The sequence below is a fragment of the Salmo salar genome, chromosome 03 (assembly GCF_965601325.2).
Source record: "Salmo salar chromosome 03, fSalSal1, whole genome shotgun sequence".
Classification (NCBI taxonomy): Eukaryota; Metazoa; Chordata; class Actinopteri; order Salmoniformes; family Salmonidae; genus Salmo; species Salmo salar.
This window is the reverse complement of record NC_138293.1, coordinates 21960873-21988289: the sequence shown is the minus strand read 5'-3', so window position 1 is coordinate 21988289 and position 27417 is coordinate 21960873. Positions and strand designations below refer to the sequence as shown.

The 27417-nt window shown below is 42.5% G+C and overlaps 1 protein-coding gene across 6 annotated transcripts in view; it reads left to right on the top strand.

The window, feature by feature from the left end:
• Positions 1-27417, top strand: part of LOC106599503 (partitioning defective 3 homolog) — a 250032-nt gene that overhangs the window by 190389 nt on the left and 32226 nt on the right. For all 6 annotated transcript variants that reach the window (XM_082973353.1, XM_082973352.1, XM_082973350.1 and 3 more), the window contains one exon: positions 9500-9754. In XM_082973353.1, the coding sequence (XP_082829479.1) occupies positions 9500-9754 (255 nt within the window). The remainder of the gene's footprint in view (positions 1-9499; positions 9755-27417) is intronic.

Below are 27417 nucleotides of genomic sequence, written 5' to 3'. Positions count from 1 at the left end.
TTTCAACCACTCCACAAATTTCTTGTTAACAAACTATAGTTTTGGCAAGTCGGTTAGGATATCTACTTTGTGCATGAGGCAAGTAATTTTTCCAACAATTGTTTACAGACAGGTTGTTTCACTTATCATTCACTGTATCACAATTCCAGTGGGTCAGAAGTTTACATACACTAAGTTGACTAAGCCTTTTAAACAGCTTGGAAATTTCCAGAAAATGATGTCATGGCTTTAGAAGCTTCTGATAGGCTAATTGACATAATTTGAGTCAATTGGAGGTGTAACTGTGGATGTATTTCAAGGCCTACCTTCAAACTCAGTGTCTCTTTGCTTGACATCATGGGAAAATCAAAGGAAATTAGCCAAGACCTCAAAAGAAATGGTAGACCTCCACAAGTCTGGTTCATCCTTGGGAGCAATTTCCAAACGGCTGAAGGTACCACGTTCAATTGTACAAACGATAGTACGCAAGTGTAAATACCATGGGACCACGCACCTGTCATACCGCTCAGGAAGGAGACGCGTTCTGTCTCCTAGAGATGAACGTACTTTGGTGCGAAAAGTGCAAATCAATCCCAGAACAACAGCAAAGGACCTTGTGAAGGTGCTGGAGGAAACGGGTACAAAAGTATCTATATCCACAGTAAAACGAGTCTTATATCGACATAACCTGAAAGGCCGCTCAGCAAGGAAGAAGACACTGCTCCAGAATCGCCATAAAAAAGCCAGACTACGTTTTGCAACTGCACATGGGGACAAAGATTGTACTTTTTGTAGAAATGTCCTCTGGTCTGATGAAACAAGAATATAACTGTTTGGCCATAATGACCATCATTATGTTAGGAGAAGAAAAGGGGGAGGCTTGCAAGCCAAAGAACGCCATCCCAACCGTGTAGCACAGGGGTGGCAGCATCATGTTTTGGGGGTGCTTTGCTGCAGGAGGGACCGGTGCACTTCACAAAATAGATGGCATCATGAGGCAGGAAAATGATGTGGATATATTGAAGCAACATCTCAAGACATCAGTCAGGAAGTTAAAGCTTGATCGCAAATGAGTCTTCCAAATGGACAATGACCCCAAGCATACTTCCAAAGTTGTTGCAAAATGGCTTAAGGACAACAAAGTCAAGGTATTGGAGTGGCCATCACAAAGCCCTGACCTCAATCCTATAGAAAATTTGTGGGCAGAACTGAAAAAGTGCGTGCGAGCAAGGAAGCCTACAAACCTGACTCAGTTACACCAGCTCTGTCAGGAGGAATGGGCCAAAATTCACCCAACTTATTGTGGGAAGCTTGTGGAAGGCTACCTGAAATGTTTGACCCAAGTTAAACAATTTGTAGGCAATGCTACCAAATACTAATTGAGTATATGTAAACTTCTGACCCACTGGGAATGTGATGAAATAAATAAAAGCTGAAATAATCACTCTCTCTACTATTATTCTGACATTTCATAATTCTTAAAATAAAGTTGGGATCCTAACTGACTTAAGACAGGGAATCTCGACTAGGATTAAATGTCAGGAATTGTGAAAAACTGTGTTTAAATGTATTTGGCTAAGGTTTATGTAAACTTCCGACTTCAACTGTACATACACATTACAATACTCTTAATTCTTCTGCTGGTGTTTTAGGTTCATGATCACTGCCCCTAAAACATTGTATTTAACACTTGTGTTTCACATTATTAGAAAGTTCAGACATCGGTTATGAGGGCGATTTTTCACATTGTGATAACCCCCTATAATGTAGAGTAATAACTGGTTTGACAAAATACAACTGAATTTTGCGATGTTCTCACCTATTTATGACATGTTCTTGTGTGCCTACGTTGCTTCCTCTTCTCTCCAACTACTGCATTTGGGACACAACCATGGATTCCTCAAAATAAAAATTGTGTTTTTAGTAGAACTTAGTTATACAGGCCCAATACAGTAAATTTACTACTAGAGGTCAAATAGGATATTGCACAAGACATGGCTGTCACTGAAATGTACCATTGATGCAAAACTAAACTAAAGCCATTATCAGGGCTTTCTGGTCAGTCACATAGTCTTTTCTGTTTCCACCAGGAGCCAAAGAAAGGTCAAGGGTCAAAATATTGGGAAGCCTCACTGAAAGAGCCTGCTCTGTCTTCGTTCCCTGGCCTGTCTTACTTGCCCCTGTCTCAATGACTCCATCCTTTTCTGTGATCCCACAAGTCAACTAAAAGCTACATCCTCACATGCGCTAGAGACAGGGTGAGAGTCCCAAGTGGCACCCTATTCCCTATATAGTTGCCCTGGTCTAAAGTAGTGCACTGTATTGGGAATAGGGTGCTATTTGGGATGCAACTGAAGAATAGAGAGAGGGAGTGTTTTGTTGGTGCTTGATGTACACCACCCTACTGCAGCACTGAGTGTTTCCTTTGATTTACCCTCTATTGAAGGACTGAAAGGTTTGGGAGCAATCATTGACATGAGAGCTTCTTTTGAAGCCCAGATATTTAGTGCCCTGGCTGTGGGTGATAATGATCACACTCATCACGACACTTCCATTTCTACGTACCATGTCATTACAGTGCTGATGCACAGCCAATCACTTGGACATGGAGACCAAATCAAAGGAACTGCCATTATAAATTCACATCAACAAAATAGCTCCCTCTGCTTTGGGCTCTCGGCTAATAAGTGCTGCAAATTATGGATTCAGAAGGAAATATACTGCAAGGTGAATCGATGCACAATTCATTTAGATCATAAGCCATGACTATACTTATATTAATGATCTTGTCATGAAATACCGTGAGTTGAGACACCCAGAAATCATTATGGTCAAACCTATAGGAAACACTTGTATGAATAAATCTGACGTGACTCACTGTCAATTCAGATTTACTGTAGTAGCTATTATTGAAGATAAAGTATGTGGATACCCGTTCAAATGAGTGGATTTGGCTATTTCAACCACACCCGTTGCTGACAGGTGTATAAAATCGAGCACACAGCATGCAATCTCCATAGAAAAAACATTGGCAATAGAATGGCCTTACTGAAGAGCTCAGTGACTTTCAACATGGCACCGTCATAGGATGCAATCAGTCAGTTCGTCAAATTTCTGCCTTGCTAGAGCTGCTCCGGCCAACTGTAAGTGCTGTTATTGTGAAGTGGAAACGTCTCGGAGCAACAACAGCTCAGCCGCAAAGTGGTAGGCCACACAAGCTCACAGAATGGGACCGCCGAGTGCTGAAGCGTGTAGCGTATAAAAATCATCTGCCCTCTGTTGCAACACTAACTACCGAGTTCCAAACTGTCTCTGGAAGCAACATCAGCACAATAACTGTTCGTCGGGAGCTTCATGAAATGGGTTTCCATGGCGGGGCCACCATTCACCACCATGCGCAATGCCAAGTGTCAGCTGGAGTGGTGTAAAGTTCTCTGCCATTGGAATGATGAATCACGCTTCACCGTCTGGCATTCTGACGGACAATTCTGGGTTACCTACCTGCCCGAATGCATAGTGCTAACTGTAAAGTTTGATAGAGGAGGAATAATGGTCTGGGGCTGTTTTTCATGGTTCAGACTAGGCCCCTTAGTTCCATTGAAGGGAAATCGTAACACTACAGCATACAATGACATTCTAGACGATTCTGTGCTTCCAACTTTGTGGCAAAAGTTTGGGGAAGGCCGTTTCTTGTTTCAGCATGACAATGCCCCTGTGCACATAGCGAGATCCATACAGAAATGGTTTGTAGAAATCGGTGTGGAAGGACTTGACTGGTCTGCACAACCCAATCCAACACCTTTGGGATTAATTGGAACGCCGACTGTGAGCCATTCCTAATCACCCAACATCAGTGCCCGACCTCACTAATGCTCTTGTGGCTGAATGGAAGCAAGTCCCCGCAGCAATGTTCCAACATCTAGTGGAATGCCTTCCTAGAAGAGTGGAGGCTGTTATAGCAGCAAAAGGGGAACCAACTCCTTATTAATGCCCATGATTTTGGAATGAGATGTTGGACAAGCAGGTATCCACATACTTTTGGTCATGTAATATTATTGTCCTCTGTACATTTTTGATCACATTCATTACTATTCTGTAGATGGATCTCAAGTTACAGTAAGTCAGTGTGGGTGTATCATCAATCATGCTTAATTTCTTATCCAGATGAAACACTTGTATTCTCAGTGTGCTATCTACCTACTCCTCCACCCCTCTCTCTACAGACCATTCCTTGGTGAACAGCTAAGGTATTCATTTTAAGTGCAAGGAGGGAGTACCTCAACGAGCAGATAATTACAGCTATGCCAATTATCAACCTTTAAACTAGCAATTATCATCCCCTTGCTTCTCTCTGGGCCTCTTTACTGCCGGGGAAAGAGAAAAGAGGACAGACAGGTTTGCCTCGTCTAGCACTCAACAGGGAAATCTAAATAATTATGCCTCAAGAAATGTGCATAATGAAATGGTAAGTCAAAGAAAAGGGTTTTCCATTTAAGTGTGAAAATAAAATAGTCATTATACGGGAAAATATTTCTCCATGAAGGCAGTAATATTTCCCTGATGAGCTTGAAAGAGCTCATCACATATTCCAGGCAGTCGCTGAGATGAATAGACTAAGCCATCTTTTGAATAATATTATGTTTAGGATTTTTGGGGGGAAACATAGTCCTCTTATAACACGTTAGCACTGTAGCCTCCCCTGAGTGAAGACACGCTAAAGCTTGTTTGGAGACTCACCGAATATCTACATTACCAGAAGGCAACGGGCTCTTGAGAGAGCTTTCTTTAAACCGGGAGAAAACAAGGTTTGTGTTGGGAGTGTAGTAAGCTAGTGATGGGAAACACTGTGCCGCTGATGAGGGCAGACATGGCAATCTGCTCCCTGTGTTTGGCTCCCTCAGAAGCCTTTCCATGGAAGGGAGGTGGAGGGGTCACCAATGCTATGTTCTAAGCAGGCTAGCTAGACTGATGGAATGAATTTGTCTCCTTACAACAGCAGCTGCCTTGACATGAAAGCCTGTACAATCTCAATCCCTACATCTTCTGAAAGAACCACTAGAGCATAATCGGCTTCCTCAAATTCAAGCTCTGTTTACCTTGTACCACAAAAATGCTAATTGTTCCCACCTCCATTCAAATGAGATATTCTATCTAGAGAATAACAAGTGCCAACACAGGTCATAATCCTGAGCCTCTATCCAAGTGGGCCAGCCAGGAAGAAGGACTGAGTTAACCGTTGGACCAAACAATGGCCTCAGCCCTGACATGTTTCTGTGAGGAAACCCTCCGAGGTCTTAATGATTGGCCCTGATGAGAGATGTAAATATCTCTACTTTCAAAGAGTAGGTGGCTAGGAGCTATAATGGGTTCTATACTCGTGAAGGAGGGGGGAATAGATGGCATAAGAACCAGGGTTGATGGGAGGCCTTTCCTCATTTTCCACACAGAACAATGTTCCATTGTGTTCACTGTGTAACGATAATGTGATGTCCCGTGGTGACAGCAGTGGAAAAAGTACCCAATTGTCGTACTTGAGCAAGAGTAAACATACTTTTTATAGAAAATGACTCGAGTCACCCAGTAAAATACTACTTGAGTAAAAGTATTAGGTTTTAAATATACTTAGTTGGGCTAAGTAGAAATAGTTCTGCCATATTCTGGTTACGAGAAATCTAATAGTTTGCTAAATTTCAGTTTGTTACAAAATAAGCTAGTATAGTGTAGTCATTGTACCATCAATCACTGTGAAATATATTTTCAATAACCAAAAATTGTTGTTTTAGCTGTTTTTGAAGCTGGTGTACAAAACCAAAAGTAAAAGACGCAAAACTAAAGAACGGGAAGCATAGAAATAGTGCACATAGAACAGATCTACCCCTTCTTAGACTTGTTTTCAAGTAGTGATTGATCTATAACTCACATTGCTCTGTGAATTTTGTCTGATCGCCCAAAAAGTTACATATTGCTTTAAGTATCAAATGTGAATGTAATTGCTAAAATATACTTCAGTAAAAGTATAAATAATTTCAAATTCCTTATTAACCAAACCAGACAGCACTTTTTTATATATATATATATATATATATATATATATATATATATATATATATATTATTATTATTATTTTTATTTTATTTTTTTACGGATAGCCAGGGGCACACTCCAACATTGACATAATTTACAACAGAGCATGTGTGTTTAGTGAGTAAATTGTATTTTTTTTTTTTTTTAAATATGTGTTTTAGTGAGTCCGTCAGATCAGAGGAAGTACAGGTGATCAGGGATGTTCTCTACAAAAGTGCGTGAATTGGACCGTTTTCCTGTCCTGCCAAGTGTTCAAAATGTAACGAGTACTTTTGGGTGTCAGGAAAAATATATGGAGTAAAAAGTATATTTTCTTTAGGAATTTGGTGAAGTAAAAGTTGTCAAATATAAATAGATAAGTACAGATACCCCCTAAAAATTGCTTAAGTAGTATTTTTACTTAAGTACTTTACACCCCTGCTTGGTGGTAAAAGCTACACAATAATGATAAAACATAGTGAATGAAAGGAAAGTGGGATTAGATGTATACATAATATATTCCGGACAGTTGATTCACCAGACAGGTGCTTGTCGGTGTCCCAAATGGTACCATATTCCCTATATTCTGCACTACTTTTGACCATGCCTAGTGCACTATATGGGGAATATGGTGCCATTTAGGATGCACTAAACAATTCTGTTTTTCTGTCTAGCTGTGAAGAGAAGGCCCTGACCCTCACCTGAGGAGTAAATTCATACAGACAGTGAATTAGAGGTGGATTTTCTCCAGCCTCTGGCCTTGACCAATCAATATGTGTTTTACCGGAGGAATTGCAAATCCCAACTGATCCTTGGGAAAGGAACTGCCATTACAGATCAGACATTGATTAGGTTAAAGTTTCTGCTTCTCCACCCTTCCCAAGGTAGACTACTCAGACCGCCACAGAATTTCTAACTATTTCACTGCAGCAATGGAAAGTTTACACGAGGGTTTAAAAATACATAAGTGTTATAGAAAGGAGGGCAGCTGCCTTTTACAATATGTATAGGTCTCTGGTCAAAAGCTGTACACTATATAGGGAAGCCTACCAGACGAGCTAAATTCCAACACTGAACCATGCATAAGAGCACTAGCTGTTCCGGATGACTGTGATCACGCTCTCCGTACCTGATATGAGTAAGGCCACAGAGCCAGACTGATTACCAGGATTGCGTACTCAGAGCATACGCTGACCAGCTGGCAAGTGACATTTTCAACTTCTCCCTGACCCAGTCTGTAATACCTACATGTTTCAAGCAGACCACCATAGTCCCTGTACCCAAGAACGCCAAGGTAGCCGGTCTAAATACTATCTCCCCGTAGCACTCATATCTGTTGCCATGAAATGCTTTGAAAGGCAGGTCATGGCTCACATCAACACCATCGTCTCAGAAACGCTTGAACCACTGCAATTTGCATACCGCCCCAACAGATCCACAGATGACGCAATCGCTAATGCACTCCACACTGCCCTTTTCCACCCGGACAAAAGGAACAACTATGTAAGAATGCTGTTCATTGACTGCAGCTCAGCGTTCATCGCCATAGTGCCCTCCAAGCTCATCACTAAGCTAAGGATTTAACACCTCCCTCTGCAAATGGATCCTGGACTTCCTGATGGGCCATTTGGTGAGGGTAGGCAACGGCGCTTCTGCCACGCTGATCCTCAACACAGGGGCTCCTCAGGGATGTGTGCTTAGTCCCCTCCTGTACTCCCTGTTTACACACGACTGCGTGGCCGCACACGACCTTGGCCAACGACAACAGTGGTAGGCCTGACCCACGACGACCATGAGACCTGGAAGTGTGGTGCCACGACAACAGCCTCTCCCTCAAAGTCAGTAAGACAGGAGCTGATTGTGGACTACAGGAAATGAGGGCCGAGCACGCCCCCACTCACATTGACAGCGCTGTAGTGGAGCGGGTCGAGAGCTTCAAGTTCCTCGGTGTTCACATCATAAAGGACCCATCATGGTCCAAACACACCAACACAGTCATGAAGAAGCCACGACAATACTTCTTCCTCCTCAAGAGGCTGAATAGATTTGGCATGGGCCCTCAGATCCTCAGAGTTATACAGCTGCACAATTGAGAGTATCTTGACTGGCTGCATCACCGCTTGATTTGGGGACTGCTTGGCATCCGACCGCAAGGCGCTACATAGGGTAGTGCGTATGGCCAAGTACATCACTGGGGCCGAGCTCCCTGCCACCAAGGACCTATATGCCAGGCGGTGTCAGAGGAAGGCCCTAAAAATTGTCAGACTCCAGCCACCAAAGTCAGACTTTTCTTTCTGCTACCGCACGGCAAATGGTACCAGAGTGCCAAGTCTGGGACCAAAAAGGCTCCTGAACAGCTTCTACCGCCAAGCCATAAGACCACTGAACAGCTAATCAAATGGCTTCCTGGACTATTTGCATAGATGTTTTTGCACTGGCTCTATGCACTCTCACTGGACTACCCACACAGTCACACATTCTACACAGTCACACATTCTACATAGACACTACATATGCTTACACACACAAAATATACACATGCATATTGACTCCACACAGACACACTTTTAAACTCTTAGACACTGTTCACACATGCTGCTGCAACTCTGTTTATTTGTTTATAATCTATCCTGATTGCCTAGTCACTTTTACCCCTACCTACATGTACATATTACCTCAATCACCTCAGCTACCTTGTACCCCAGCACATTGACTCTGTACTGGAAGTCCTTGTACACTGAGTATATAAAAAGTGAAGAACTGCTCTTACCATGACATATAGACTGATCAGGTGAATCCAGGTGAAAGCTTTGATCCCTTGTTGATGTCACTAGTTAAATCCACTTCAATCAGTGTAGATGAAGGGGAGGAGACAGGTTAAAGAATGATTTTTAAGCCTTGAGACAATTGAGACATGTATGCCATTCAGAGGGTGAATGGGCAAGACAAAAGAGTTAAGTGCCTTTGAACGGTGTATTGTAGTAGGTGCCAGGCGTACCGGTTTGTGTCAAGAACTGCAATGCTTCTGGGTTTTTCATGCTCAACAGTTTCCCATGTGTATCAAGAATGGTCCATTACCCAAAGGACATTCAGCCCACTTGACACAACTGTGGCAAGTATTGTCAACATGGGCCAGCATCCCTATGGAACGCTTTCGACACCTTGTAGAGTCCATGCCCTGACGAATTGAGGATGTTCTGAGGGCAAACAGGGGGTGCAAATGTTTGGCATACTCTGTATATAGCCTCATTATTTTATTGTTACTATTTCCTTTTGTGCAAATTTTATTTTTCATTTGGCATTGTCTGGAAAGGGCTCGTAAAGTAAGCATTTCACAGTAAAGTCTACGCCTGTTGTATTCAGCGCATGTGTCAAATACATTTGATTTCAATAGGGTGTCATCCACAGTTTTCCTTTTGAATCAATAAAAAAACATTCCCTGTCTCCTTTCCTCCAGGATCCAGGTTAAGACCCGGGAGCTGCGGGAGCGGCAGGCACGGGAGAGGGACTACGCTGAGATCCTGGACATCAACCTGAGCCGAGACGAGGAGCACCCCTATGCCGGCATCGGGCCACTGGACACGTCCCTGGGCAGCGGGCACAGCCGTCCCCAGAGCCCCCTAGACAACGACCACCACCACCAAGACTCCTCCCTCTACACACAAGTCGGCAAGGCCCGCAACGCAAACGGACGCCCTCCCTCCGCCGACAGGTAGGGGGCCGAGGGTCGGTCCTACGCTATGAGGGGCAGAACTGGGTTTAAATACTTTGGCCATTTGCTCAATCCTGCCAGGAGTGCCAGATGGGCAGGGTTTGTCTTTGAACCCGGGGCTGATGAAGAGTGGTAGTAATACCACTATAAATACCACTATCAAGCACCATTAACTAGCACTTCTGCCTGGTACATTGTTTTTATGGACCAATTCATCGTGCTAAAGACCATCATTCAAGCCTCAGTGGTGTTGAAGAACTCATTCCTTTATAGGTGAAATAGTATCTTGCTGTGCCTAAGTAACGCTAGGACAAACACTGTTGCACTGAAGTGTCTTAGTCCAGTCATCACACCTCACCCCAGGAAAATAACCACAGGAATGAAAGGCAGTTAAATATCACCACTCTACTGACAGGGGCTCACTGGTGATTACCTTGGTCCTGGGGGGAAAGGAAGGCAACATTTCTACATTTTCACTTACTCTCTCCTGTTGCATGTTCATGAAATGCGTCCCAAATGGCACCCTATTTCCTACATAGCTGCGCTTTTACTTTTATAGGCCCTGGTCAAAAGTAGTGCACTATATAGGGAATATAGCGCTGGTTTAGGATTCAGCCATACTGTAGATAAACCATTTGGGACTCAGAATCGAAGTCTGGTCCTCAGGCTGATCCGGTTTACTTTCCTTTAGGATTGGCATCTGTCAATCATCTCACACCATTCTCTAGACTGTTGTGGAAAGGAATATATTTTCATTTTACCAGCTTCTACTTTCAACTTAATTGTCCCAGATTGGTTTTACAACAATACTCCAACATATAATCGTACATCAATGATCTGTATTCCTACCATGTATTCATTCATACTCAGTGTACCAGTGACAGTACTATACATCACACATGAAGCTATGAGAAACCATAAGCCTGTGTGCCCTCTGTCCACAGCAGTAGTCAGTGTCTGTGTCCCAAATGGTACCCTATTCCCTATAGTGAACAACTTTTGACCAGGTATTTGTGCACTACATCGGGAATATGGTACCATTTGGGACGCTGACCCAATATTACAGTGCCATTTGGGACGCAGGACCAGTATTAAATTGTAAGTCTGTATGGCCTGAAGCGTATTACAGAATGAATTACGTGATTTCTCTAGCCAAAGAGAATACAGGGTGTTATTTCACATGTTCCTATACTCACAGCAGTGTGTATATTATTAATACTGTATGTAGTATTGATTTGTAAATGATTGTGCTGCCACAGTGTTAGTGTTCTGTTATACAGGTAAATGCCAAAATAAAGGAAACATAGTGTCAACATAGTGTTTTAATTGGGCGTTGAGCCAGAACAGTTTCAATACACCTTGGCATAGATTCTACAAGTGTCTGGACTCTATTGGAGGGATGCGATACCATTCTTCCACGAGAAAACGCTGTCTCAGGCACCGCTCCAGAATCTCCTAGAAGTGTTCAGTTGGGTTGAGATTAGGTGACAGATGGTCATGGCATATGGTTTACATCGTTTTCATGCTTTTAAACCATTCAGTGACCACTTGTGGATGGGGGCATTGTCATCCTATGGGGGCATAGCCATGGTAGCCAAAATAATGACCTGATCAGCATTTTTATACATGACCCTAAGCATGATGGGATGTTAATCACCTTAGGAATCACAGCTGTGTGGAAGCACCTGCTTTCAATATACTTTGTATCCCTCATTTACTCAAGTGTTTCCTTTATTTTGTCAGTTACCTGTAGTTGTAGAGCGAGGATGTGTGAAGTGAACAGCATTACCATGCACTGCTGCTGTTGAACGAGACTAGCAATACCATAGAGCACTTGTTCAAAAACAGTCAAGGACTTCATGTTTGTGTTCATGATGCACCACAACGATTCAGCTCCATGGAGAAAGGTGTAGAATTCCGGGAAATTCTCTACACCGCCAATGTGGGGGCCTCTAAAATGTTATCTAAAATTCCCCGGGGCCGACCGCGCCCATTGCCACGCCCACCTACTAAGCCCTTTTTTGACCGAGGAAAAAACCCTGACTTTGACTATGTAGTTCAGGGCTAATGCTATGATTGAGAGACTGATTTAGTTATTGATATGTGGCCCACAATATAATATTTAGTCGTGTCCATGGCACTATAAGACCTACAGTATGTGTTACTATGATAATGGTGGCCATTGGACAGTCATACCCTGTATTACAGTGAGGGGTGATGCGCTGTCTAAACGGCCCTTGTCTGTCTCCGAATGTGAAAGCCAGAATAGTGCAGCTAGGGGCCTAGTCTCCTCCCTCTTTCATTCCTCTTAGAGCTAGAACATCACCCATTGCCCTTTTTGTCCGCTTGGCAGAGAAGGAAAACAAACCTGCAGCTGCATAAATATACAGTGGAATTCATTTTTTAATTGCCTACAGTAGGTGCTTGCAAAACTACGGACCATCAGAACTTTCAATTTAACTGTGCAGCGTAAAATGAGTCTGCCAGGAGCTTCATGAAACCCAGAGGAGAAGTCAGCCATTTCCTCCACCCTGAGAACCATGACTGACTTCTGTCAACTCAATCATATTGTTGCAACAGGCGGAGTGTTAAATGTCACCCTATTTCCTATGTAGTGCACTACTTCTGACCAGGGACCTGGTCAAAAGTAGTGCCCTATATAGGGAATAGGGTTCCATTTGAGACGCAACCATACTTGTGCAACATAGTTGAAACATCATAGAGCTTTTTGTGGAGTTCATAGGCTTTGGTACTGTGTATTAGCCTACAGTATGGAACTGCAACATGGCTGGGCTCGTATGGGCTGCCTGATAAAAGGATTTATAGAGTGAGTGAAAGAAAATGATTTATGTTGAAATTACTCTGTTTGTTGTGCAGTAATTGTTATTTTGGTAGGGGTCCTATATTTATTTTATTGGCAGTACTGTAGCTGTAAGTTAAGAATATTCTCTCTCTGTGAGCTAGTCCTTCATGGTCCTCTGCCAAATTGCATAACCTCTCCTGGATATTGTGGTTGGTCCTACTTGCCCTCTCCGTCTGCCAAAGAAAATATTGTGCAAAGCCCAAACTTATCTCAGTAACCTTTTCCCACAATTACTGTGTATATTTCACAAGGTCTTGAGTTCAAATTTGACATCTGGTATCATTTGTCATAACCTTGTAAGTCCTAAGCCCCCAAATAGACTGAAAATGCAATTATGTACTTGGCAACAACTGTGTTGGCCATAACAATGTAGTCTACTTTAGTGAGAACCACAGAGCACTGGGAGAGTTCTGCTATTTAAACAGTAACAAAGCGGTCACCCAACACTTTTTTTGGTAAACAGCTGAGGAACTGGGCTGAAGTAATGTAACAACTCTCAAATTCATAGACCATCCATGAGATCAAAAATACCCCATGTCCAAAAAAGGATGTACCAATCCCTGTTTGCCCCTTTAATGTGTTCAAGAGCGCTGGGCATGTTCTTTCATTGGTGTATATATCGTGAATGCCTCAAATGCGGTGTTCCATCACATGATGCAGTTTAAACTAGTGAATTCTCTCCTGTATCTGTATTGTGTTATCCCCCTCCAGGAGAATAAGATCCTGGTTGTGGGATTTCATGTGATTTGATTCCCCTTCTCTGTGGCTGTTCTTATTGAATCTGCTCTATTATGTTCATTTAGGCCTGTAAGAAAAAGCCCTCGGAGCAAAGCAACATATAGGAGTGGTCACCCGAAGCATTATATGAAACAGCTAGCCAAGCAGCATCTGTGAGGAAGTCACAAATGGCACCCTATTCCCTATATAGTGTCTGGTCTAAAGTAGTGCACTAGTGACATTTGGGATGTATAATGAGGTTCTGGGAGCCTGATAAGGCCCTACAGTGAGTAGCATCACACCACGGGGGGTCACTTCAACCTTGATCCATCTGCTTAGCTTTGCAGATGAATAGAAAAGGCAGTTGAATGTGGGACCACTCAGGGGGGTGTGTGTGTTGGTGTGTGTGTGTGTGCGCGCCCGCATCAGAGGGCAATTCATTCCCACATAAAACGTGTGTAAACACACTGGTAATCCCCCTTTATTCAGACAGAGTGCTTTCAGATACCCAACAGGAGTCCCTCGAGTCGCGCTCTCTCACACACACACACACACACGCCTAAGATTCTACCACCTACGATGATGGGGAAAGAATGGGTGTTGTGGAAAACCAAACTGTTAAGAGAAACCGTGAAATCGGTAAGAATGTGTTGAGAGAAAGTCACTGTAGTTGAAATAGTGTTACTAAAACAGCAGGCTGAATAAGCTGTAGACACTACACACAAACCTCATCTGTCATTTAAAATGATAAACTAGAATCCAACGTTTGACCTCTAGCTAATGTCTTTATCTGCTGATTATCTATCAATCTGCTTTTTAGAAACGTTCCAAATGGCACCCTATTTCCAATATAGTGCACTACTTTTGCCGTGCCCTATGGGGTCTGGTCAAAAGTAGTGCAATATATAGGAAGTACGGGTGGCATTTGGGACGCAGACAGAATGTATAGCTGATGCGTTCTCGGACCCGTTATTGTAATTAATGAGTCGTTACTTTTTACTCAATAAACCATCGTGTGATGTATTAGGTCATATCAGTGACTGTTGTTTAAATATGTGGCTGTAGATTTTAACGATCAGCTACTATCATCTCCCATCTGCTCTTCTGTGACAGAGTCATCCCTTAGTTAATCTATAGGGGAGACATGCCATTCTGTTCTCTGCCTAATCCAGGACTCCTTCCTGGCCACCAACCTCTGGGGAGGCAGGACTGGACTCTGTATGATTCTATAGAAATCCTGTCTAGCTTTGCAAAATCCCGCTTACTTTCCCAAAATGCCTAGGTTTTCCAGAAATCCTGGATGGAGGGTTTTAGATTTCCTGCTGATTCTCTCCTGATTCCGTAAATCTTCCAACCTGGATTTAGAGAGAACCTGGGAGTTTGGGAAAGTTACTGGAATTGTGCAGCTCTAATCCTGTCTGAATGTGGGAGAGTATACCTCTATGGCCATTGCCTTCATCTCGTTTGTCTTCACTGTTCTGGCAAGGTTGTTGGTGTTTTATACAGCTTAGTTCCAGTCCTAAAAAGGTTTTGATGCTCTTATTTACCTTGACAACGCAAAGGTTTAAAGCTGAAAAGAAGGTTGTGTGAGTGGGATGGGTGAGAATGTCAATAGGTTGAATAAGTGTGATTAGTGGCAAATGGCACACTGTTCCCTATACAGTGAACTACTTTTGACCAGTAGTGGCACTATATAGGGAATAGGGTGCTATTTAGGATGCTGCCTGTGTCTCCTATCCTTCCCTACTAACATATGATACGCTCCTATCCTTCCCTACTAACATATGATACGCTCCTATCCTTCCCTACTAACATATGATACGCTCCTATCCTTCCCTACTAACATATGATACGCTCCTATCCTTCCCTACTAACATATGATACGCTCCTATCCTTCCCTACTAACATATGATACGCTCCTATCCTTCCCTACTAACATATGATACGCTCCTATCCTTCCCTACTAACATATGATACGCTCCTATCCTTCCCTACTAACATATGATACGCTCCTATCCTTCCCTACTAACATATGCTAAGCCTCAAATCTGTTTACTGTATCTGTGTCTGTCTGTTTTCATGCTGGATCAGAATTACTCCTGTTTCTATCACACACACAGTAAATCAGGTTCGAGCCCTCCAATAGGCTGCTGTTTAGTCAACCCTGAGAATGATCATGTTATAGGACTGGTGCTTTCAGTAATAGCCAGCTAAATTAGGACATTGCAGACAGCAATTTTTTGTATTATGTATTTAATCTAGACTTCAATGAAATGTATGGAATACTGAGATGAGTACAGTTTACCTAAATCATTTTATTATCCTAATGAAATGTAGGCTTAAGGGGTGGACGCTAAAGCCCCACTGAAACAAAATGATGGAATACCATTACAGTATGTATTCCCTCAAAGTGCCCGTGGAGTTTCTAGCTTGTCATTTCATTTGAAGGCTGCTCCATTTGTGAACAATGCGGCTTACTGTTCAGTGCAGGACCCTTCCCAGAGAGACAGACCTCCTCTGGGGGTTGGATAATGCATCTGAACCCAACAGACATCTGATTATCAAAGAACCTTTGGCTCGGTGTGGCGTGTACACACACACACACAGCACAGAAAACGTGCTGGTCATTCAGGGACAGTTAGATGGCCGTCTGTGCTGCCCAGTGTTGACCATGTCTGATGTCTGGCAGAATGATGTAATCCTCTCTCCTCTCATATCTGGTTCCAGGCGGACGGAGTCCTTATTCGTGCAATAATAGGGGCTTCCCTCTGGGGTCACTGTCTGAAGGCTGATTCCACTGACACGCTAGGCTGGTGGAATAACAGCTATTTTATTACACTACTGTGTTTGTGTTTGAATCCACTTGTTTTTGATACATCCTTAAAAAAAAATCTAAGCGGCTTCAACATTTGCATTTCCAACGTCCTAGCTGTTGTATCTGCTTCACACACACCTTTCTTTCATACCACTGGCCTCATTATGTACTTCTGACATTATTTCCTCTTGGCTCCATCACTTCTGGATCCATCCAGCTGAAAACACATTTGGTTTGAGTTCTCCTGTGGACTGCCTAGGTTCACTTCACACACCACCACTGACCATGTGACACTGAAGCCTGCCGACCCACATTTACACCAATCACCAGTCGTTGGTGTTTGGATGCTTTTTCTATCAATGTCTGCATCACCAAATGCTACCCTACTCCTCACCCTATTCCCTATGGGCACTGGTCAAAAGTAGTGCCCTATATAGGGAATAGGGTGCCAATTGAGATGGAACCGATGTGATATCAAAAAAGAATCCACCGCCGGAGGTTCACTGCCCTCTCCTCCAGACCAGAGCATTAACTCCCCCTAAACTGGGACGTATTATGACATTAACACGTTGAGGAGAGGAAGGGAATTATAAACTATTTGATTGAAGACCTTTGAACGGTGGACTCCCGTTGCTAGACAACACTGCACATCTGAGAGGACAGGTCATACAGGGCTGTGGCTCATCTCTACTCATAAAGCCCCAGCTCTCTTCCAGACCTGAGTTCATACACTATTTGAAATCTTTCAAGTACTTTAGCCCTGTTTATTGAGCTTGTCTGGAGAAATGAAACCAATTTAAAGGGCAATCCCTGCTCAACTGACACTAGGCAGGCTAAAGCAAACCCTCAAAGTATGTAATAGATTTCAAATACTATTTGAACCCAGGTCTGCTCTCTCCTCTGGCTAGATGTCTGGGTCTGATCATAGGTAGAGAGGAGGTTGTGAACATAGAGTTTTTGATGGTGACACACAGTGGTATTTATCTATTTGGGTGTGCTGCAATAGTGTAGAGATGAAGAATCCAAGGAGAGGGAATCTCCCTACACAATCCAGATTTGAATCCTGTTGAGAGGAGAGGGATGCTGAGATGTAGACAGAGAGAGGCTACTGCCTGGCTTTTAAGGTGGCCTGGTCTTTGTTAGAATCCTTGATCCCATAAAGGCCTGGGCTGTTTCACAAATGCCATCCTATTCCCTATATAGTGCACTAGAGCCATATAGACCCTGGTCAAAAGCCGTGCGCTATATAGACAATAGGGTCGCAGCCATAGTTTGAGTCTGCGCTTTGGACCATGGACAGACAGCCCTTGGATGAGCACTGTTCTGAAGGTCATCCTAACAAGATTATAGATTAAGTTGTCCAAATGGACAAGTTTTTAAAAATCACGCAAAAATCGCTATCAAACAATCAGGCTATTCCGATCAGAATTAGATCAAAGTGTCCTCCGGATACAATGTGCTGCACACTGTCCCCCCAATCTCTGCAGAGCCTATTGTATAACAACCAATGCTGCAAACTACGGTTGGAAAACCGTCTCTCAAGCGCTCAAAATATGCTAGGATTCTCCTCTATTCAATACTGGCCATGTAATTCTGACAAAGTAAACACAAATATTATTAGATTCCTAACTCCTGTGCTGTCAATATCTCCACCAGGAGATGGGTGTGCAGGCTTTTGCTCCAGCCCTGCTCGAACTCAACACATTGTAAAAAATCAGCTTCTCAACGGGACCTTGATAAGCTGACTTGTGTGTTTGAGCAGGGTTGGGTGAAAAGCCTCCACACCCAGTAGCTCAACAGATGGAGGGTTGACGGATCACAAGTGTTTTGTACAGTAGCCTATTTGTGCAGTATTTTACATTATGGGGGCCACACCGGCAGGAGATATAATGTGTGGGATCAGAGACCAGCAGCCTTACATTGTCAATACCAGTGATAATAATGCATGTTATTTTGTAGTTTCTTGCATCATATAACACAATTTTCAGTCACCTTTTTGACCCATGGTGTTACAGACCATTACTTTTTTGGACAAGTAAAAAATAAAAATAAAAAGCTGTCCTACTTGTCCAAAGGACAAGTGGATAAAAAAGTTCATGTCAAGCCCTGCATTGTTTGCTTATCCCTGCCGCCCGCCCAGCCGTCAACGACACTGCATGAATGTGTTATTTGTGGTTGTTTTCCCTCTTCTCTCCAACATGCTGCGTAACCTTTCAAATGTTCTCAGTTTCCAACCAAGATACCTGGAGCGACAGGGAATTAGAAAATCTTGCTCGATTAAATCACTGGCTGACAGGCAGGCGGTGACAGTTTTGAAAGATCACCAGTGAGAGAAACCATTATTATGCCGTTCCTGCTTCGGCAGGAATCCCCCTTCATTCTCAATGCTTCTGGGACCATGGGAAATGAAAGAACACAACCAAATCAGAGTATGAAACACCAACTTTCATCAGCTACTGTTATCAGCTATTCCCTTTCAACTGGATGTGTTACCATGTTGGTATTCCCTCAGGAACGCAGGTAGGGAATACTGAAGCAAGGAAGTTCTGTGGTAGTCTCACTCAACTCATCTTTTCATGTTTTTCTATTCAAACCTTCTGGTCTATACGTCAAAAGCAGTACAAATGTTGGTTACTTTCCCACCAACAAACAATATAAAAAATGAATCTACTACACTTTTAATACTGCTAGTCTGTGACATTTATATATGGATTGAAGTGTATTCATTAGTACAGTAGCTTCCGGGCTATTAAAATAAATACAATTTATCTCTGAAGTGTTCTGAGAAAATAATCACTGATGATAGGGCCTCTTTAAATGAACAGCCCGCCGAGTGTTTCCTTTCTCCCTCCACAACATGTGATGTCTTCTGCTGCCCCAGGCCTGGTAGATAATACCAGCTGTGCCATGATGCCTCACTCTGGGATGGGAAAGCATCTTTGTAAGATATTAGAGTTGACGACATTAGTAGCCTACATTGTATATCTTATTTAAATGGGACTGACCCGTATTTAAATCACACCCGACTAGAGTATTGCATTGTTTCCTGCCGCCTGTACTTTACCCAATGGCTTGAATCCCATTTGCAGTGATACAACAGGAAACATTCATTTCCTGCACTGCAGGTTAACGCTGTCAGGATCTTTTGGCTAATGTTCTGATTCAATGCTCAAGGATACAATTTGCCCAACCTGACTATGGAACTGTAATTCTGAAATCTATCATCAGTATTTCTGGGCATGCTGCAACAATGATTGTGGCACACTGCTTGTACCAGTGTTGTGTATTATGTTGTGTGCTGGATGCTGGCACACAACATAATACACAACACTGGTACAAGCCGTGTGCCAATCATTGTAGCACGCCCAGAAATACTGATGATATAATTCAGAATTAGGTGGTCAGGTGACATCCGTGAAGCTGGGCAGCCAGAGTGAGATGGAGAGGAGCGCGCCATCTCAATTAGTCTTTCCACAATTCCTTACATCTGCCTTCTCAACCCTATTTGAAGAGAAGGTCCCTCCTGTCAGACCTTCTCCAATGCGTTTGAGGCGTCGGCGAGGAGAGAACATACAAGTAATTGAGGAAAGATGAATTGAGAAAAAGCCAGGGAGGGCACTGTGTGTGGTGTCCCCTTACAGGAAATGAGGAGCAGATCTGTGATCTCAGTCTAGCCTCCCTCCCTCCCTAGCTTCAGGTTTAACCAGGCAGGGAAGAGGACTGTAGCGCTACAGCTGTCATCAGCAGTCGGACAATAAAAAAAAACGTGAAGACTACAGCCAAAGGCGCATTAAAGAAGCATTTTTATTGACTTCCACTGTCCTCCAAGGCTCTCTGAGTTTCCTCTTCACATCAGCAGTCAGAAAGCCAGCCCTGCGTCTGGACCACACATTTAATTCACCCTCATCTTCCCAACTCCTGGCTGTGACAGAGAGAGAGAACAGTTTGATGGCATCAGTCTGAATATTACTCACTGGTGGAGGAGAAATGTGTCCCGTATCTTTGCCCCAGAACCAAATCAGCTAAGACTGTCACAACTCCCTAAACCACATTACATTTCAAAAAGTGCTTTGTATTTGTAAAATGTTCCCCCATTACCTTGGTCCCTAGTAAAAAAACAAACATTTTACAGACTCAAATTCTGCTATTTGACTCAGACTGTCATTTGAATATTAATAGTTGAGGAAAATATTGGCGCTGAAGATATTATCTATCTTATTATAATTCACTGATTATTTAGTCCCCCAAAAAATCAGCTTAATGAAAACTCCCTCCCAAAGCAGCCTCTGTGCTATTTGGTGTGTTCCCCCCACCACGGCAGAGCTGTGCAAAGCAATCAAGTCGAACTTGTGAAATTAGTTTTCAGGTTTACGCAGTGGAGATAATTCACATCAAGTTTTCTTCCAAATTGAAGTGTTTACGTGCGTGTGTCACTTTTCATCCAAACTGTATTGAAATGAAATGGCCCTGGTGGTAGTTTGCATTCACAGAGCCCTCCTCTAATGAATATAAGGCTGCATACCAAATGGCTCCCTATATAGTGCATTGGGGTGCCATTTATGATGTAGCTGAAACTGTTGTGAGCATAGGGGACCACCGTTTCACCCGCTCACTTCAGAGCAATTACTTCTGTTGCCCACACAAGTTCCCTCAAAAAGTTAGTACAAAAAGTCCCCTCTTTATTTAATTAAATGAGATGATTTAACTGAAAAGGCAATTTGGTTAATTTGGAGCTGAAGTCAGAGGATCTAAGGCCCAGTGGGTTTTCATTCACAAGATTGAATACATAAAAGAAGTGCATCTGGCGTAGCAAGCGGGTTTTGGATTTTGACTTGAAGAATGTTTGACTTGAATTTCCATGTATTGATATCTGACAGTCTAGTGCTTTCTTTTTGTGAGGCCATAGAAATTAGTTAGCACAAGGTTTTATGAAACTAGCATCTGCTGTTTGGAGATTGCTGAGGCAATAACTGTATAGGGCACAACCCAATCACTCCTTTGAAAACCAATAATTTGCTATGCTAATCTGGTATTGTATAAAGTACAGCGCCTTCAGAAAGTATTCATACCCCTTGACTTCCACATTTTGTTACAGCCTCAATTGAAATGGATGAAGTCGTTTTTTTTCTAACTCATTTACACAAATAGCCCATAATGACGAAATGAAAACATGTTTTTATTTTTACTGTTTTCTACATTGTAGAATAATAGTGAAGATATCAAAACTATGAAATAACACATGGAATCATGTAGTAACCAAAAAAGTGTTATTCAAATAGCCACCCTTTGCCTTGATGACAGCTTTGCACACTCTTGGCATTCTCTCAACCAGCTTCATGAGGTAGTCACCTGGAATGCATTTCAATTAACAGGTATGCCTTGTTAAAAGTTGTGGAATTTCTTTCCTTAATATGTTTGAGCCAAACAGTTGTTGTGACAAGGTATGGGGGGTATACAGAAGATAGCCCTATTTGGTAAAAGACCAAGTCCATATTATGGCAAGAACAGCTCAAATAAGCAAAGAGAAATGACTGTCCATCATTACTTGAAGACATGAAGGTCAGTCAATATGGAACATTTCAAGAACTTTGAATGTTTCTTCAAGTGCCGTTTGCAAAAACCATCAAGCGCTATGTGGACCACCACAGGAATGGAAGACCCAGAGTTACCTCTGCTGCAGAGGATAAGTTCATTAGAGTTACCAGCCTCAGAAATTGCAGCCCAAATAAATGCTTCAGAGTTCAATTAACAGATGCATCTCAACATCAACTGTTCAGAGGAGACCTTGTGAATCAGGCCTTCATGATCGAATTGCTGCAAAGAAACCACTACTAAGTGACACCAATAATAAGAAGAGACTTGGTCCAAGAAACACGAGCAGTGGACATTAGACCGGTGGAAGTTTGTCCTTTTGACTGGAGTCCAATTTGGAGATTTTTGGTTCCAACCGCCGTGTCTTTGAGTGACGTGGTGTGGGGTAACGGATGATCTCCGCATGAGTATTTCTCACCGTAAAGCATGGAGGAGGAGGAGGTGTGATGGTTTGGGGTTGCTTTGCTGTTGACAGTGTCTGTGATTTATTTAGAATTCAAGGCACACTTAACCAGCATGGCTACCACAGCATTCTGCTGCGATACGCCATCCCATCTGGTTTGAGCTTAGTGGGAATATCATTTGTTTTTCAACAGGACAATGACCCAACACACCTCCAGGCTTTGTAAGGGCTATTTGACCAAGGAGAGACCTGGCCTCCACAATCCCCTGACCTCAACCATATTGAGATGGTTTGGGATGAGTCGGACCGCAGAGTGAAGGAAAAGCAGCCAAGTGCTCAGCATATGTGGGAACTCCTTCAGGACTGTTGGAAAAGCATTCCAGGTGAAGCTGGTCATCAAGGCAAAGGGTGGCTATTTGAAGAATCTAAAATATATTTTGATTTGTTTAACACTTCTTTGGTTACTACAGTTTTGATGTCTTCACTATTATTCTACAACGTAGAAAATAGTAATAAACGCTTGAATGAGTAAGTGTTCTAAAACGTTTGACCTGTAGTGTATGGAACCATTTTAAAGTAACAGTTGGCCTCATGGTGAAATCCCTGATCGGTTTCTTTCCTCTCTGGCAACTGAGTTAGGAAGGATGCCTATCTTTGTAGTGACTGTGTATTGGTATTTTTTTCGGATCCTCATTAGCTGTTGCAAAAGCAGCAGCTACTCTTCCTGGGGTCCACACAAAACATGAAACATAATACAGAATGAACAGAACATCAATAGAGAAGGACAGAACTACATACATTTTTTGAAAATGCATACGTAGCCTACATATCAGTGCATACACACAAACTATCTAGGTCAAATGGGGGAGAGGCATTGTGCCGCAAGGTGTTGCTTTATCTGTTTTTTGAAACCAGGTTTGCTGTTTATTTGAGCAATATGAGATGGAAGTTTTATGCAATAAGGGCTCTATATACGTAATACTGTATGCTGTGAATAGACCCCTGGTGGCATGTCTGGTGGGATAAGTGTGTGTGTGTGTGTGTGTGTGTGTCAGAGCTGTGTCTAAGTTTACTATGCAAAGAATTTGGGATTTTCAATACATTGTTTATTCTAAAAAAAATGTGTTGCAGTCAGTCTCTTCTCAACTCTTAGCCAATAGAGACTGGCATGCATAGTATTTATCATCCCTCTGATTACAGTTTAGATCAAAATGTGCCGCTCTGTTCTGGACCAGCTACAGCTTAACTAGGTCTTTCCTTGTCCACACGACTGGACAATAATCAAGATTAGACAAAACTAGAGCTTGCAGAGCTTGCTTTTTGGAGTGTGGTGTCAAAAAAACAGAGCATCTCTATTTCTGCTAGACCTCTCCCCATCTTTACAACCATTGAATAATTTTTTTTATTTCACCTTTATTGAACCAGGTAGGCCAGTTGAGAAGAAGTTCTCATTTACAACTGCGACCTGGCCAAGATAACGCAAAGCAGTGTGACACAAGCAACAGAGTTACACATGGAATAAACAAACGCAGAGTCAATAACACAATAGAAAAGTCTATATACAGTGTGTGCAAATGAGGTAAGATTAGGGAGGTAAGGCAATAAATAGGCCGTAGTGGCGAAGTAATTACAATTTAGCAACTGGAGTGATAGATGTGCAGAAGATGAATGTGCAAGTAGAGATACTGGGGTGCAAAGGAGCAACAAAAAAAATAACGATATGGGCATGAGGTAGTTGGATGGTGGTCTGTGTAGAGGTGCTGTGTACACGTGCAATGTTCTGTAAGCTGCTCTGACAGCTGATGCTTAAAGTTAGTGAGGGAGATATGAGTCTCCAGCTTCAGTGATTTTTGCAACTTGTTCCAGTCATTGGCAGCAGAGAACTGGAAGGAAAGGCGGCCAAAGGAGGAATTGGCTTTGGGGGTGACCAGTGAAATATACCTGCTGGAGCGCATGCTATGGGTGGGTGCTGCTATGGTGACCAATGAGCTAACGTGGGGCTTTACATTGCAAAGACTTATAGATGACCTGGAGCCAGTGGGTTTGGCAACGAATATGAAGCGAGGGCCAGCCAACGAGAGCATACTGGTCACAGTGGTGGGTAGTATATGGGGCTTTGGTGACAAAACTGATGGTACTGTGATAGACTGCATCCAATTTGCTGAGTAGAGTGTTGGAGGCTACTTTGTAAATGACATCACCGAAGTCAAGGATCGGTAGGATAGTCAGTTTTACGAGGGTATGTTTGGCAGCATGAGTGAAGGATGCTTTGTTGCGAAATAGGAAGCTGATTCTAGATTTAATTTTGGATTGGAGATGCTTAATGTGAGTCTGGAAGGAGAGTTTACAGTCTAACCAGACACGTAGGTATTTGTAGTTGTCCATATATTCTAAGTCAGAACCATCCAGAGTAGTGATGCTGGACAGGCAGGCAGGTGCAGGCAGCGATCGGTTGAAGAGCATGCATTTATTTTCACTTGCATATAAGAGCAGTTGGAGGCCACGGAAGGAGAGTTGTATGGCATTGAAGCTCGTCTGAATGTTAGTTAACAGTGTCTAAAGAAGCACCAGAAGTATACAGAATGATGTCGTCTGAGTAGAGGTGGATCAGAGAATCACCAGCAGCAAGAGCGACACCATTGATATATACAGAGAAGAGTCGGTCCGAGAATTGAACCCTGTGGCACCCCCATAGACTGCCAGAGGTTCGGACAACAGGCCTTCTGATTTGACACACTGAACTCTATCTGAGAAGTAGTTGGTGAACCAGGCGAGGCAGTCGTTTGAGAAACCAAGGCTGTTGAGTCTACCCATAAGAATGTGGTGATTGACAGTCGAAAGCCTTGGCCACGTCGATGAATACGGCTGCACGGTATTGTCTTTTATCGATGGCGGTTATGATATCGTTTAGGACCTTGAGCGTGGCTGAGGTGCACCCATGACCAGCTCGGAAACCAGATTGCATAGCGGAGAAGGTACGGTGGGATTCAAAATGGTCGTGATCTGTTTGTTAACTTGGCTTTCGAAAACCTTAGAAAGGTAGGGTAGGATAGATATAGGTCTGTAACAGTTTGGGTCTAGTGTCTCCCCCTTTGAAGAGGGGGATGACCGTGGCAGCTTTGCAATCTTTGGTGATCTCAGACGATACGAAAGAGAAGTTGAACAGGCTAGTAATATGTTTTGACCATGACAGTTTACAATCTAAGGTAATGCCAAGTAATTTAGTCTCCTCAAATTGTTCAACAGCCACACCATTCATTACCAGATTCAGCTGAGGTCTAGAACTTAAGGAATTAATTGTACCAAATACAATGCTCTTAGTTTTAGAGATGTTCAGGACCAGTTTATTACTGACCACCCATTCCAAAACAGACTGCAACTCTTTAACGGTTTCAGTGACTTCATTAGCTGTGATTGCTGATGCATATATGGTTGAATCATCAGCATACATGGACACACATACTTTGTTTAATGCTAGTGACAGGTCAATGGTAAAAATAGATAAGAGTATAGGGCCTAGAGAGCTGCCCTGTGGTACTTTACATGTTTGACATTAGAGAAGCTTCCATTAAAGAAAACCCTCTGAGTTCTATTAGAAAGCTCTGTATCCATGATATGGCAGAGGTTGAAAAGCCATAGCACATATATTTTTTTTCAACAACAGGTTCTGGTCAATAATATCAATCTTCTTATTATCAATTTCTTTCAACTAAAATCTGTTCATTTGTTTACAGGGAAATAGCATTGTATTTGGTCAAACACAAGTTTTCCCAACAGTTTGCTAAGAGCTGGTAGCAAGCTTATAAGTCTGCTGTTAGAACCAGTAAAGGACGCTTTACCACTCTTGGGTAGCGGAATTACTTTGGCTTCCCTCCAGGCCTGAGGACAAAGACTTTCCTCTAGGCTCAGATTAAAGATATGACAGATAGGAGTGGCTGTCGTCAGCTACCATCCTCAGTAGCTTTCCATCTAAGTTGTCAATGCCAGGAGGTTTGTCATTATTGATCGATAACAATCATTTTTCCACCTCTCCCACACTAACTTTACAAACTTCAAACTTGCACTGGTTTTCTTTCATTTGTGTTTTTATGCATGAATACAATTGCTCACTGTTCGTTGTTGGCATTTCCTGCCTAAGTTTGCTCACTTGGCCAATGAAATTATCATAAAAATAATTGGCAACATCAAATGGTTTTATGATGAATAAGCATCTGATTCGATGAAAGATGTAGTTGAATTTCTCTTTCTGCCCATAATTTCATTTAAAGAAGTTTTTTTTCCATCATTCTTTATATCATTGATCATGGCTTTGTAATAGTTTCTTCTTCTTTTTGTTGAGTTTAGTCACATAATTTCTCAATTTGCGGTAAGTAAGCCAGTCAGATGTGCAGCTCCTGCTCCTTATTAGCCACTCCTTTTGCCCCATCTTTCAACCATAGTTTTTAAATTCCTCATCAATCCATGGAGCCTTAACAGTTTGAAAAGTCAGATATACCAACCAAAGTGTAATTAATAACTTCACCATGCTCAAATGGATATTCAATGTCTGTTTTTAGGTGCTCTTCTTTGCGAGGCATTGGAAAACTCCCAGGTCTTTGTCATTAAATCTGTGCTCCACTGAGGGACCTTACAGATAATTGTATGTGTGGGGTACAGAGATGATCATGTTAAACACTATTATTGCACACAGAGTGAGTGCATATTTCTACTCCTGAACTTTAGGCTTGCCATAACAAAGGGGTTTAATACTTAATGATTTTTTCAACAAAATGTTGACAAAGCCAAGGGGTGTGAATACTTTCTGAAGGCACTGTATCTGACTAGTTCAAAGTCTAAGGAACCTTTTTTTTTTTACATTGAATCATTAAATGAATAAAACCATGACAAAGTCAGTGACACAACTGTTAAGCTGTGTGTCAAGTCGCTTGTAGTTTTCACAATGTCAGCAGCACAAAAACAGATTTTTGAGAACTAGAAGTATTATGACCTTGGAGAAACATCACGTAAGGGATATGTGCACTGTGACCACTATCTGTTAGTAGTTATTCTACCACAGATTGAGTCTAGATCAGCAGTCACTGTCATACCCCAGCAGTTCCACAAAGGAAACCTAACATTAAAGGAATCATAATTAGTATTTCATTTCCAAGGTCTCTCAGATTGTGGGGCTATTAAGATGAATATCCATTTCCCGTCTCACTGTTGAGAAGACCCAGACCTGTCAGTTTTCACTGCAGAGGTCTGACTGCTGCTGTCGCAGGCAAGTGTGTGTC